Source organism: Harpia harpyja, chromosome 4 (genome assembly GCF_026419915.1).
Source record: "Harpia harpyja isolate bHarHar1 chromosome 4, bHarHar1 primary haplotype, whole genome shotgun sequence".
Taxonomy (NCBI): Eukaryota; Metazoa; Chordata; class Aves; order Accipitriformes; family Accipitridae; genus Harpia; species Harpia harpyja.
This window is the reverse complement of record NC_068943.1, coordinates 74180391-74195263: the sequence shown is the minus strand read 5'-3', so window position 1 is coordinate 74195263 and position 14873 is coordinate 74180391. Positions and strand designations below refer to the sequence as shown.

The 14873-nt window shown below is 40.3% G+C and overlaps 1 protein-coding gene across 2 annotated transcripts in view; it reads left to right on the top strand.

Moving 5' to 3' along the window:
• The window catches only part of GRM1 (glutamate metabotropic receptor 1), a 204995-nt gene that overhangs the window by 33529 nt on the left and 156593 nt on the right, over positions 1–14873 (top strand). For both annotated transcript variants that reach the window (XM_052784794.1, XM_052784795.1), the window contains exon 3: positions 8986–9235. In XM_052784794.1, coding sequence (XP_052640754.1) covers positions 8986–9235 — 250 coding nt within the window. The remainder of the gene's footprint in view (positions 1–8985; positions 9236–14873) is intronic.

Sequence of the window (14873 nt, the reverse complement as noted above, 5' to 3'; positions counted from 1 at the left end):
TGCTCATATTAAAAAAAAGAGAATATTGTTCTCCTACTTTGATGTCCCTTCTGGGTATTCTTTCTATAACTATTTTTGTAAATGATTTTACTAACTGTAATATTCACATAAAGCTTAAAAAAAATAGTGTTGAAACTTTATTCTTATGTTTACTTTCTCCAGCCTCATCAAGAAACTTAAAAAAATCTGTGACCCTTTGTTCAACCAATGCCAACCAACAGAACTAACCAACAGTTAATGTTAGGCATCACTAGATTATTTTTAACACATTCTGAAGAAAACTGGAAGCTCCTTACTGGTAAGTCATGAACAGAAAGACTAAGTTCAGCAAGTAAATTTGTTACAAGTACTGTATATCAGCCAGGTTTGGAACTGAAATAGTTCCATTAGAATATAAAACTCTAAAGCTCCTTGTTAGACACATAATAAATAAGCACTGGGTGTAGTCTTTGAATACATTTAGGAAAAAAAAAATATTGGCATAAGACCACATTTTAGCGTATCTCTTATTAGGGAAGTGTCATTTAGCACTAATAATCTCATTACTTCAGGACTGACTTCACCTGTGCTTGTATTGCTGACAAGAATATCAATTAGTTGTTTAAGATGATGCACCTGCCTCATTCAGCATGAAGGCTTAAATAGAACCACTTTATTCGGTAACAGAGTTTTACTTTGGTTTGGGTTGTCTTTGCTGAGATAATACATCACTATGGTGAGCTGTTGGCAAAACGTAAGTACTTTGCAATTAATGGAAAAAAGAAACCTAGCATTTAATAAAATCATGTGGATTTTCTTGTTTGAAATATAGTTTCATTTCTCTGAAAAGTTGAATTATGGTAGGAGTAGTGTATTGTTTAATGGCTATAACAGTCATCTAAATTTACCCTTTCATTTTCTGTTTTTATTTTCTCCCTTGTACTCAGTTTGACTTGACTTCAGAAAATGCAAAGACTAGTCTGGTCTCAACAGCTCACTTTCTGCATTTCTAGAAGGGACTTAAGTTCTGAAGAAAATAGGCTGTAAGCACAGATGGCAGAGGTCTGTAGTGTACCAAAGATAACTCAGTTCATTCATTTAACACACCCTTCTGGCCTTTTGTAAGGCTATAGTGCAGTTGCTTGGAAATCTCTGGTGAACCCAGAAAACTTTGCTAAGAGAGTTTAAAAGACGACAGGGTGTTTACAGTGCTATTTGAATTTCTAATAATGAGTTGCTCTCTCCATAGTTAAAGGACAATGAGGCCTCCACCCAATGCAAAGTCTCTCCAGCAATGTCAAAGAAAAATAGCTAGGGAAATGCTGACTTCCACAGAGCCATGAATTGGCCTGGGAGACAAACTGGGTGTGGTAAGGAGGTCTGTGATACCTATGGGTGGTAGCAGGCTAAAAGCAACTTCAGAACTGAGGAGCTAGGTGGCTGGACTTGATCCAAGCGACAGGGAGCAGTGGACAATCCAGCCAGTCTCCAGGAGAGGAATATCTGTAGTGAGTATCTGTGATGTTCAACCTGTATTAAACTGTCCTTATGGGTCAGTGTTGGTAGGACTTGTTTCTCTCTTCTTTAAAGCCTTTGTACTTAAAGAAATAGGAATAGCTACTTCAGCATTCTTTGTAAAGCAATTTTTTTTCTCATTTATCTGCAAAGTACTTAGAATAAAATAAGAGGCAGAGTTTTCCTTTTAGGCTTTGCAGTTAGACTGGGATTTTAGGTCTAGTGAATTTTTTTCTTTTGGTATTTTCTCCACTATTTTGTCCTGACTGATAACAGAACTGGAGCCCACATTCATGCAGAATTTTTCTTATTGTAAAGTGGTCAGTCCTTTAGGGTTTGTGAAGTGCTCTCATAGCCTAACTTGCCTGTTTTGAAGTTGTCCCTTAAAAACACTTGAGGTGAGATATACTCAGTGAAGAAAGAAAATTATGTTGAGAAAGCATCTGAACTCTTGTACTGGTTTTGGCTGGGGTAGAGTTAATTTTCTTTCTAGTAGCTGGTATAGTGTTGTGTTTTGGATTCAGTAGAGAAGAATGTTGATAACACACTGATGTTTTCAGTTGTTGCTAAGGGGGGGGGGAGGAGGAAGGGGGGAAGTGAGTGAGGGCCTCTGTGGTGCTTAGTTGCTGGCTGGGGTTAAACCATGACAACTCTGAAAAGAAACTGTGTGGTAAAGGGCTTTAGGTGGCAAAGTGGACATTAAGTGAAGAGGGCTTACTGAAAAAGAAACACAGTTCCTGTTTGGAATAACTGATAACTGGTAAAATGCAGCCCCTCCTGACATCAGTGTGATTTTAGCCTTGAAAGAGATACTGTAGGGAAACATGGATGTGTTTGATCTTTGCCCCTTCCATGGTGACAGAGAAGTCTGGCAGAGGAGGGATGGTGGCAGTTCAGTGGTCCTGGAAGCTGTGTGCCAACTGAGCTGCTTTCTATGAGTGTAGTACTTATGCTTGGGATAGACCAAAACAGCACACGTGGGCAGATCCATTTCTACAACTTTTCATTTTTGTCAGTCTGATACATTCAGGGAATAAATGTAGACTTTGTCTTTTATTTTTGACTCTCCCAGTCAAAGGTGTGGACAAATGGGTATAAGTGGCTGAATTATTATGGTTTAGAAAGTGACTGCTTGTCATCTGAGACACATTAGCTGATTATGTATGTGTTCCCAACCTGTTACTAACATACTAGTTTAAATCTGATGGTTGAACTTTTTAATTTTAGTTTGCAATGGATTATGAGTATGCACATGGTTTTTTTAATAGGGTTCAACTGATAAGAAATACATTTAAAATGAGAGAACTTGATCATTTTCTTATTAACTGACCCCATTCAAAGATGTCCTTGTGGCACAGGGAAACACAGGATGTTATAGGAGAGAAAACTGGCACTTGTTTTTGCCTTTTTTCTTTTTTTTTTCCATTCAGTGGTCCAAAACCTTCCAGTCTTCCTAGGCTTGTATTTGACAACTGTGCATATCTGATTACTGTCATATTTGATATTATCACTAGTTTTTACAAATTAGTTATTGCAACATATCAGGAAGTAAATTAATAATCAGATGTCCTTGCTTTCCTCTTCACAAATAATCTGCCTTTGCAGTAGAGAAGCCTTTGAGTAGTTATTTCTTGCTGATATATCATGCAGTGCTCTTGTTCTCCTCTTATTTTCTTCCTGCTAAAAAGCAGTTAATTAGCTGAGGAAAAGAGATGTTTTATAGTTAATACTGACCACTGAAACAAACTTCATACCTCCAGCAATGTATCTACAAGCTTGGGAGAGGTGAACAAACAGAACTACAGGCCTGTCAGCCTGACCTCAGTACCGGGAAAGATTATGGAATGGTTTGTTTTGAAAGCACTCACATGGCAGCTCCAGGATAAGAGGGGGTTCAGGCCCAGTCAGCATGGGTTTACGAAAGGCAGGTTCTGCTTGACCAACCTGATCTCCTTCTATGACCAGGTGACCCGCCTAGTGGATGAGGGAAAGGCTGTCGATGTTATTTTCCTAGACTTCAGCAAGGCCTTTGACACTGTCTCTCATGGCATACTCCTTGAGAAGCTGGCGTCTCGTGGCCTGGATAAGTGCACTATTCACTGGGTGAAAAACTGGCTGGATGGCCGAGCCCAGAGGGTAGTGGTGAATGGGGTGAAATCCAGTTGGCGGCAGGTCACAAGTGGTGTTCCCCAGTGCTTGGTGTTGGGCCCTGTTCTGTTTAATATCTTTATTGATGATTTGGATGAGGGGATTGAGTGCACCCTCAGCAAGTTTGCAGACGACACCAAGTTGGGAGGCAGGGTCGATCTGCTTGAGGGTAGGGAGGCTCTACAGAGAGATCTGGACAGGCTGGATCGATGGGCCGAGGCCAATCGTATGAAGTTCAACAAGGCCAAGTGCCGGGTCCTGCACTTCGGTCACGGCAACCCCATGCAGCGCTACAGGCTTGGGGAAGAGTGGCTGGAAAGCTGCCCGGCAAAAAAAAGACCTGGGGGTGCTGGTTGACAGCTGGCTGAACATGACAGCAGTGTGCCCAGGTGGCCAAGAAGGCCAATCGCATCCTAGCCTGTATCAGAAACAGTGTGGCCAGCAGGAGCAGGGAGGTGGTTGTTCCCCTGTACTCGGCGCTGGTGAGGCCGCACCTCGAGTACTGTGTTCAGTTTTGGGCCCCTCACTACAGGAAAGACATTGAGCTGCTTGAGCGTGTCCAGAGGTGGGCAACCAAGTTGGTGAGGGGCCTGGAGCACAAGTTTTATGAGGAGCGGCTGAAGGATCTGGGGTTGTTCAGTCTAGAAAAGAGGAGGCTGAGGGGAGACCTTATCGCTCTCTACAACTACCTGAAAGGGGGTTGTAGTGAGGTGGGTGCTGGTCTCTTCTGTCAGGTGGCTGGTGATAGGACAAGAAGAAATGGCCTCAAGTTGAGGCAAGGGAGATTTAGGTTAGATATTAGGAAAAATTTTTTTACTGAGAGGGTTGTCAAACATTGGAATGGGCTGCCCAGGGAAGTGGTTGAGTCACCATCCCTGGAGGTATTCAAAAAGCGAGTGGACAGGGTACTCCAGGGCATGGTTTAGGGGGCATGGTTAATGGTTGGACTCGATGATCTTGAAGGTCTTTTCCAACCAAAATGATTCTATGATTCTATGATCATAATGCTGAGAGAGGTAAGAAGAGGACAGGGAATAGTTTCTCACTTTTTATTTGTGAAAAGTGGGACCTTCCTGCGATGTGACTTGTCTCTGTAGTACCCTGCAGTGAAGCTAGACTTTGTAGTTGTCTTACTGATGTGCTTCCTTTGCTGTGTCTTTGCAGGGTGTATGGGGTTTTGTGTTCACCTTTCATCTAGATTGTGGTTGCTGCTGCTGTTTAGAGGAATAAATGCAGCAAATAAACCTCTAATGATAAGGTATAGGTGACCTCACCGAAAGGGTATTGCTCATGGCCCAGATAGGTGAAGTATCTCTTGCTCCCTGACTTTTGTAATTTAAGTGCATTGGAACATTCTTCCAGGCACAGTCCTTTGCTGTGAGTTTTTGTTGCTGTTTTTTGTAGGTATGTCTCTAAAGGGGTCTCTAAAAAAGTAGTTATTTCGTATTGACACTGAAAGCAGAGTGAGAGAGAACAGTCTCAGTCTTCCCCTTCAGCATTATTGTTTTCTTTCTCTTTAAGATTCTTTTTAAACTGGTGCTAGCCTATATTTCAAGGTAATGTCTGCAGCACAAATATGAATGGTTCATATTTCCTTACACTCCCCCACAAATAATCCTTGAATGAAATCAAACACTGATTTATGCAGGACACATTGTTTTGTTTTTTGTTATAAGCCCCCTGAAAACACAGCACTTTCATGTGGCTTGGGAAGACCCACACAGCTGCTCTGTGCATCCCTTAAGATGATGATCTCCAGGATTCTTATAAGCATCTCATTGCTGAGGCTACATTTCTGCTCCATTTCATAAATGAAAAATAAATAGTTCTCTTGACAAAGAGAATGGGGGCAAATTTACCAAGCAGCTATAATAAAAAGTAGAGTATAAACCTTTTAAATGGAGCTCATGGGTTCTGTTCCCCGTATTGCTCAAGTGTTAATACAAGCAAACAGTGTTACTTTCAGTGTAGTTGTGGCACAAATGTAATACTGTCTCACCGGAGCAATTTATGAGGCTAAATTTTTAGTACTTTCTTCTTTTCTCTGTCTTCTGTTGATCAAGATAACATCTTTGATTTTTACTACTACAGCATCTTAATGTTTTTGTTAAGATATTTAATGCATGGAATGCAATGAGTGAGAATAATTCCCACTACGTGTAGCTCTTGCCAGCATCTTCAGATATGTGCATCCCTCTCAGGAATGGCCTTATCTCGGATTTTTACAGTGGTGAAGCAAAGCTCTTGGGCACTGAGAAGAGTGTCATGAAAATCCTCTTAGTAAAGTTGAAGCCATGCTAGGGTTAGAATTTACTTTTATACTGCTGTACAGACTCTGCTTGAAATGTATAAGGAAAATATCTTGTTCTCTGAATAGGGTACAAGTTGAACAAAAAAAAAAGTTAAAAATTAGCAAGGTATTGTAGGGCTCAAAGTATGTTACTGGCTCACCTAGTTTGGGGCACATGTCAGAATGAAACTCAGTTGTTTGTAGCCTCACAATAATACTTTTGCTTTTCACAGCTGATCCTGGTAACAAAAGGCAGTTGCAGATAAGATTGGATCTTTTCTTCAATGTCTCTTTCAAAGGAAAACTGGTCCTCAGGCCATGGCCCTGTTGTAACTCTTCATAGACTACCTTTCACAGATTTCTTTCATTAGATGTTTCCTCTCTCAGCTGTTGCATGTGTGTGGATTGAAATGCATGTACCCACCAAGTGATTCTATGATTCTATGATATGTTCTTGGCTGTTGCACAGAATTAATCAGTGTTTTCTTTTCTATATATGCTCCTACATTGTGCACATCCTGGTAGCTGAGTGCATTGAACAATGTATCTACATCTGTCACATTCATTTTTCTCCCTGATCATTTCCCCTGGAGTGGGAAGGTGTGCAGCAGGCTGTCTTGCTTTGGGAGCATGGCAAACAGACTTTGAGAGGATCTCCTGGGTCATCAGGTTTCATCTCTGGCTGTTGCAGACATCTATGTTGTATAATGCTCTTGTGAGCTGAGCAAGGTCCAGTCTAACATCAGATTTCTTTGTGCTGCTATTCCACTACTTTCGTATGAGGGTTAGAAAGCTTTCATTTTCAGCTTTTGATTGTTTCTGTCTTGGTTTTTTTGCTTATTTCGTCTTGTGTCAATGTTGTTCTTGATCTTAATTAGCTTTTTTTCCTTCTAGGCTGTTTATCACATGTACTGAATTTATAGGCAACAATCTTACTTCCTCTTAGCCTATATTTTGGTAGGTTGTTGCACTGTTAGTACAGGTGTGGCTATGTTTGAGAATTGTTATTCTGTCAAAATTAAAGCTGAGAAAAACCATTTCAAGTGGATTTAATATTTCATTTCTTGAAAACATTAACTTGAATTACAGCAAAGTTATTGCTGTACTGATATATGAGAAAAATCCATACTACCTTAATATTTAGGTAGGAAAATTACTATATTAATTTTCTAATATGCATTGCCTAAACATCTGAAAAGATTCAGTTTAGTCCCTTGGCTCACCTTAGGTAAGACTTTAAGAATAATCCTACTGGTTTCAAAGGAGTCTATGTTGCACAAAGTTCCACATGAAATTGGGAAATATATGCTAATTTCCTGCCAAAGCAAAGGTTCCTTTCCTTCCCAGGTCAGTCTGGGACCTGAGGCAAGTCATAAAAGCAGTATGGCTCAAACTGCCCAGCCTCAGGTCCTGGGGTAAGTCCCTTGGTGACTGCAGGTTATGGCCTATAAATACATGGAAAGGTGTCCACCTGTGTCCTCAGCATATGAGAAGCCCTACACGAAGCCACATCGCTTACCCAAGTACAGAGTCATGGGATGGGGCTGCTTGGTGGTGTGTTCCCACCAGGCACAGCTCTTCCTCTCTCCTCCCTTCCCCACAGCTGTGCAGAGCCATGGCATTGCTCCTGCTCTGAAGCATGTCTGGCCTGCAGATAAAAAAGCAGACTGACCTGCTTGCTGTATCTGGTTTCAAGTCACAGACTTGAAAAGAGGCCATTCTGTTGTGCTGCAAATTCATGAGAAACTATGGTGGTTCAGTGCAAAAGGCTGGGGAACTTGAGTTTTGTTTGACACTAGACCTGGCAGGTTTGGCTGCATCCTAGTATGACTATGACTGTCATGGTGTGTCTGCATATTGTGTCTCATCTGCGGCAAATGATCCCTGTTTCTGGAAAAATGCACTTATTTCTACTGGATTTATAAAGAATGCCTGAACTGTCTCTTGCTGAATTTTCTCTCTGGTGGCTACACCTTTTGAATTGTGATTTTTTTCTGTGGAGGAAGTTAGGCTGATTCAGAAGTCTTCCTCTTTGCAATTTGCTATTTCAAACTATTGCTGCAAAGGGGGAAGATGGACTTCTTCAGTCACCCCTTGCTTGAAAAGGTCTGGGTCTAGAAGTGATCAGCATATCTGATATTCCCTCAATAAATTAAGCAAATGTTATGGGATGGATAGCATAAAATTAATGCTTCTCTTTTTGAACCATTTCTTGTTGCAGCTAATAGATGGGTTTTTTCTGTAATCCATCTGCTCCTCTTGCCTGATTGATGTTCATCATAAATACTGTGCTCTGGCAGGCATAAAATATTCAAAGAAAACTTGAGATTTCACCTGTCTCCATAGCTGAAGGCAGTCTGAGTTTTGTAAAGCTCTTGACTTGGCTTCCTAAATGTATAAATAGAAAAGTGAAGGGAATTTGAGAATCAGCTTTGATATTGTCTGGACCATGAAGTTCAAATATTTCTGTATTAGGAAGAGTTATTTCTGAAATTCTTACAGATAGAAAGTCTGCTATTCCAAGAGAAACATCAAGCCTAAATTTTAACTGTCATGAACACTGGTCAGTCAAATTAGTGTAAGTGGCTTTCAAAATGCTACCAGATCAGTGTGTGTTACATTTACATGCATCTTTCATTCAATTTTATGAGCGTGAACTGCATGTGGTACCAGAACAGCTTGGAATAAAATCCTTTTTTTCTTTACTGTGACTGTTTTCCTGGACAAGCACAACTGTGATTTTTGCCATAGAAATATTAATAAAACTTAATGTCTGAGCTGGTTTTGTCCCCTTTTCAACCTATCCATCCCTTGTTTGCCTTTAATATCCACTGGTAAATCAATGTAAGAAAAGAAACTTGCAGTCTCCAGGTCAGATACATGGATATCTTGCTGCTCCGCTGAACTCTGAGTATATTCGCTTTGGCGGATCTCCTTTGCTTTTCCTTCTGCTAATGCTAGTTGATTTTTGTGAGGAAAACTATCCCTTTTCCATCACAGCCCCCCTTAATTGGTTAAATGCACTATATAATATGAACTTTTTTTTAAAACAGGAAATTATGGGGAAAGTGGAATGGAAGCCTTCAAAGAGCTGGCTGCCCAAGAGGGTCTCTGCATTGCTCACTCTGACAAGATCTACAGTAATGCTGGGGAAAAGAGCTTTGATCGCCTGCTCCGCAAGCTGCGAGAAAGGTTACCCAAGGCTAGAGTGGTGGTTTGTTTCTGCGAGGGAATGACGGTGAGGGGGATCCTCATTGCTATGAGGCGTCTGGGAGTGCTTGGGGAGTTCCTGCTAATTGGAAGGTAAGGCTCAGTGTGATTTCTTTACCTGTCCTCTCCCTCTTGTCCTGCATACAGTCCTTTCATTTCAGAACCATGCAACCCAGGCTACCTGTAATTTCCATATTTACTTGTCTAATGAATGAAAAGAAGTGACAAGATGGTAGAGCAGATCTCAGGAAAGGGTTATGGTGGTGTTAACTTTTGCTGAAGTAAATGTTAATTGCTAACTCTTTTATATGGATATATGACATTAGTGCTTTTGTGCTTCTGCTCACTCTAGGGGAATGTTTCCTACACAGATTTTTAGAACCAAAGTAGGGAGTGAAGAATTTTGGTTTCAGAATGTGATCTGGAAGTGTGACATGTGACAAAATTTCCTGTGTTCCACTAAAGATGTCTCCTGATAATTTGAAGCCCCAAATTATTGAATGGTTTTGATTACTTGAACTTTTTTACAGTCTTATAACTACAACCTGGCATTCTCAGTTGTACGCTTTGTTCTGATCTTTGCTGTTGGAAACTAGGGTGCTGGTATTACACAAACTTGTTTTTTAAAACATCAGACTTGCTGATGGCCAAGTCAGTATGTATGTGTGGTTTTGTATCACCGGAGTAACAATGCAGACCTGTATTGAACAGGCAAAGGCTGTCTTTATAAAAATGAGAACGGTTGCTTTATTTTTCTAGAATTTATATTTGTAGAAATTCACTGAAATATGGTCATTTTAGTTCTATCACATATAGTCTATCCACATTGCCATTTTTGTGATAGTTCTTATTTTGAGGTTTCTTTGACTTTCACCTTGATTTTACAGTGTCTTTCTGTCTGGTTTTCTGTTTCAATGAATCTTGCTCAAATGATGAGGGCTGACACTTTCTGTGTTCTCTGTTAGATTGATAATGTCTTTTTTTTAACCTTCTGTTTACTCTTTGTTTCTTTCTTATCTATTATTTAAACATCATTCCTTCAAGGCCTTGATGGTTGTCTCCATACCTATTTAGCTTCTGTTGCCTTTTTATTCTGCTGTCATTCTGATCTATCAGACTTTTGTGTCCCTTTCTTTCCCTAAAGTCTTTGTGTCTGTCACTCTCATGACTAGGATGCTCTCTTTTTGCCCTGTGCTATAATATTGGTCTCTCCCTGACTGTATTGCTCCTAAACCCCCACAATTATGATTTCTATAAGTCAGTTAGCTGATCTGGCCTAAGTAATAATCTGAAAGCAATCAATGTCTCTCCCTTCATTGTTTATTTTTGTTGCAGTCTTTGATTGCAATCTATTTGGAGCAGAGACTGTATCTCTAGAAGTTTGTGTAGGTAAGATATAACACATTTGGAAAACCATCAACATTAAAACAAAACAGAGTAAGATGGTATTGAAAATGGTATTATATTCTAGGTTTGTGCATGTGCTTGTTCATCTGCATCATTCAATATGTATCTTTTGAAATGAATAATGGAATGTTTCAGGACTGATGTGTCTTAAGTATGTTTTTTCAGTGAATAGAAGAAACTAACTATAACAAAATTAGTCTGAGTGACAGCACCCCTGGTCTCTGTAAAAGCCCTCCAGCTTTAGGCAATACTGTGCTTTCTTCATGTATTGTTGTCACTCTGTAGTGGTGTCTTACTGTTCACCTGATTTTGGTGCTCCCTCTTGACACTGTCCAGACAAAGAGCCAAAGGAAATCAGTCTCCTACATTAAGCACCAAACCTAGGTACTTTGGTGGTACAAACCTTAGTTTCCTATTAGGCCGTTTACTTGATCCCCCTACTCCATGGATGTGTGGAACATTTCAGCTTGAAATTTTGACTACAAGCCTTTACCAAGCATTATGCTACTCTGTTTAGTTCAATTGTTTGTCTCAGAATCTGCCCAACAGTGTCCCTCTGAGCTTTTTGTCAGAAATTCTCACCTATTAAATGCTAATAATGGAATTTCTTTGGAAATCACAATGCGTTTTTCAGGTAGGCTTTCCCATACCCTTCTTTTACGCTGGTAGTTGAGTATGGGCGACTCCTTTTTTTAGGGCTGGGTGGGCTGTTCCAATTGTAAAACAGGCTGGCTATTGCTTGGCATAGTCTGGATTGTGCCCAACAGCTGGTTGAAATAAAAAATATTATAGGGCTTGCACATGTTTTATATGTGCTTGCAGAACTAGAAAAGACATTTTCTTTGAATTGTCCTAATTAAGTGATTTTAAAAAATGGCAAATCTAGCAAACTTATTCACAAGTAAGTTGCAGCGAAACTGCAGTGCTATGAATTTGGTCATCTATATACAAACAGGAACTAAGGCACACATTAACATCATTCTGACATGCTGTTTAGTCTTTTTTATTCAAGTACCCAGCTAAGCAAAAAACCAAAAGCCTTTTAAGAACATTCTTTTGAGGGAAGTGGGAGTGAATGTGAAATCAAGTTTTTTTGCAATAATGAGCTAAACAAAACCTTTAATTTACCCACAGGTTTATTATCAGCCACACTGTATCAACCCCATACTCTGCTCTGACTCACTGTGAAGAAGAAGATTTTACAAAGGGACACCTGGCTAAATAGCTCTCTTCCTGCTATACCTTCAATATTGCTATTGATCAAAGCAGACAGGAACAGCTCAGCTTAACTAAATTGAAGATATCAGAGAGCTGGGGACTAAATCTGACTTCAGTTTAATCTGGGAATGATACATTGGGAATTATAGGGGGTTACATTGAGCCAGGACTGGCTCGTCATATACTGGGGACTCTTTTGGGATGGGCTGACCCTTCTCAGGCATGGAGTTAGGACCTTGCTTGTGTCATATTCAAGCAAGTGGTCCCAAATTGAGACTGGAGATCTAACTAGAAGTTCAGCCTCCTTTGCTACTGGGAGTCTGTTGTATTAGTGAGAAGAAAGGGAACTCCTATTTCTGAATCTGGAGGGAAGATGGGATTAAGACAGGACAGGAGAAGAGGTTACACTCCTGCCTAAGGGAGAATGGCACATGTTCGGAAATCGATATGGTGTCCAAATGTAGTGGAGATTTCAGAAAATTTATTAAGCTATGCAATTAAGGATGATAAAGCTTTAAAAAGTGGCTGATAATCAAAGGGAAAGGAGAAGGCAAAAATTGATCATGGCTTTGTATAAAAACAATGATTGGAATAGTATTGGAGGCAAAAATTATGCTAAGAAAATAAACACTACTCTTAAGGGAATTCAGGTGATAGCTCTTTTAGCAGAAATTAGTTTTGATGTGAAGAGATTATGTGGAAAGATGCTCAACATCATGTGTCTAATCATGTTTATGCAGGCCCCTGGGTTTTATATTACTTAATAAACATCAATTAGGTTTTGTGAGAATGCTGCAAGATTGATGAATCTCCTGTATATCCCCTGGTATGATGAATCAAGACAAGGCATGTAACTGATTTTCCAGCATCTGTGTGGTTAATGCAAAGCAAATGAAAGACGCAAACAAAATCCCCAATTTTAAGAGTTACTCTGAGATCATTGGAGAAGAGACTTGTTAGATAAATAGTTGGAAATGAAAATGCTCTTTTGCAATTTGATGATCTCTCAAGCTCCTATGCACAATGGTTTGTGTAAATGTATGAGGAACTTTAGGAAGGAAGGGATATATTGGTGCACATGCTGTTTTTCAATATAACACTTGGTAATGGACTATGTACTGCTTTAGTTCTGTAGGCTTTCCCATGTTTTATGGTGTCCATTAATATTGCTCTATGGGCTGTTGTAGAACTATGAATTTTAAGTGTTGGCAGGGTGACCTCTCCTGAAAGTTTGGACACTTGGCAGTGAAGATATGGTTGGATTCTCTGCTTTGAACCCAGTGCATGACAGAGGGCAAATCAGTTCTTTTTCTATATCTAATAAAACCCCTTTAGCATAGGGTGACAGAGTGTTCAGGATGCATAGTGTGATGAAATTTTTCCGCACTGCCTTCCCTTCATAAGCCAATATTAATAATGGTGTTTTGGGCATTTAACTTCACACTTTCTAAAATATTGACAAGGCATTGTCAATGTAAGCTGTTTGGTCCTATTATCTGACATTGCTGGATATGTGGAACCTGATTTTTGTCCAGGTGTAAGAGTAAACAACTTGTTGGTGAGTTGACAGAGAAATGTGCCCTGATGCGGTGAGTTCCTGGATGGCAGGGTGTGGGGGAGGATTTGAGCAGGTGCCTTGGGCAGTTATCACCTTCCAAAACCTGGGATTTTATGCCTGAACAGGCATGTAATACCAATAAATTGGTGCATCAGTTGACAGAATCATCTCGCCTACCTGAACGAGACCCATCAGTTCCTTGCACTGTGACTACTGAGCCTCTGTTCAGCTCCATCAGAGCAGAGGAGGGAGGGCCTTTACATCCGAGGACACCATGGTTAAGACAGGCACACAAACCCTATCTACAGTAATCACCCCAGTAGTCAAAAAGAAAGACTGGAAGCAGAAATTGACAGGTCCATAGCATCAATTAGTAAGAGAGGAGGAGGAGTGATCAGGAAGCTGGTCCTTCAGCAAGGAAACAGGAGAAGGAGGTGACAGAAGTCACTCTATAGACAGAAATCACCTGGTCCCTGAGTGAACTTTGAGATATGTGGAAAGACTGTGTCTGCCAGCTAGGCAAATGGATTGCTGCGTGGTTGCTCAGATGCTGGGATACTGAGGCTGACAGGCAGGAATTAGAAGGTAAGGAAGCCCAGAAGCTGGGATACCTCGCTAGGGACCAGGGAATAGACAAAGAAATTGGAAGAGAAGCAACAATGCAAAACCTCTGGAGGTGGCTCTTGTTGAGTGTGAAAGCAAGGTTTCTCCTCAGGGGTGATCTTGTAAATTTTTTGAGAGAAGTAGACCACTGCCGAGAAAGGTGGTGTTTTAATTTGTGTCTTTGTTTCTCACTACCCAAATCTATTTTAACTGGCAATAAATTCAATTAATTTGCCCCAAGTTGATGTTGCCTGTGATGGTAACTGTTAAGCAATTTCCCTGTCTTTATTTTGACCTGTGGGAGTTTTCATCCTATTTTCTACCCCTGTCCTGTTGGGTGGGAGTAGTTGGCAAGTGGCTGGGTGGGCATTTGGCTGTTGACCAAGGTTAACCCACCACAGATACCATAGGTTGCACTGCCAACAGCATGGTGACAGGTATTTTTCTTTCTCTTTCATTCAGTTCTGACATCATAATTTTCATAAATAAGACTATCACAAATACCACCTTCCATATCTGGTTAAAAGACTGCTTGCCTCTTTCTCTCAGTTGAGTCCTTGGTGCCAGTGGCTCATGCATTACCTACAAATTGACTGAGAACATTCTGCTGCTAATTGGGATGTTTTTTGTAAAGATGACCATCAAAGGATGTTGCTGTTCTTTTAAGTTAGACTAGCTCAAAGAAAGATGCTGTACTCTGTCTCCAATGCACAGTGTCTTCATTTACCACAGGGGCTGCCCCATGTTTATGAAAAATCAATGAGAAATGTCCACATTCTCCCAAAGGAGATGAAGTGCTCTGCAGGGCCAATGTGTTTAACTCCATTTCCAAAAAATATGATTAGCTATTTTTAAGTACATAAGAGATTACAAAGAACTTGGTAAGAGCAAACAGTACGTTGTCAATGGGGAAAAAATCTGCCTTGTGCTAGCCTAGATTATATA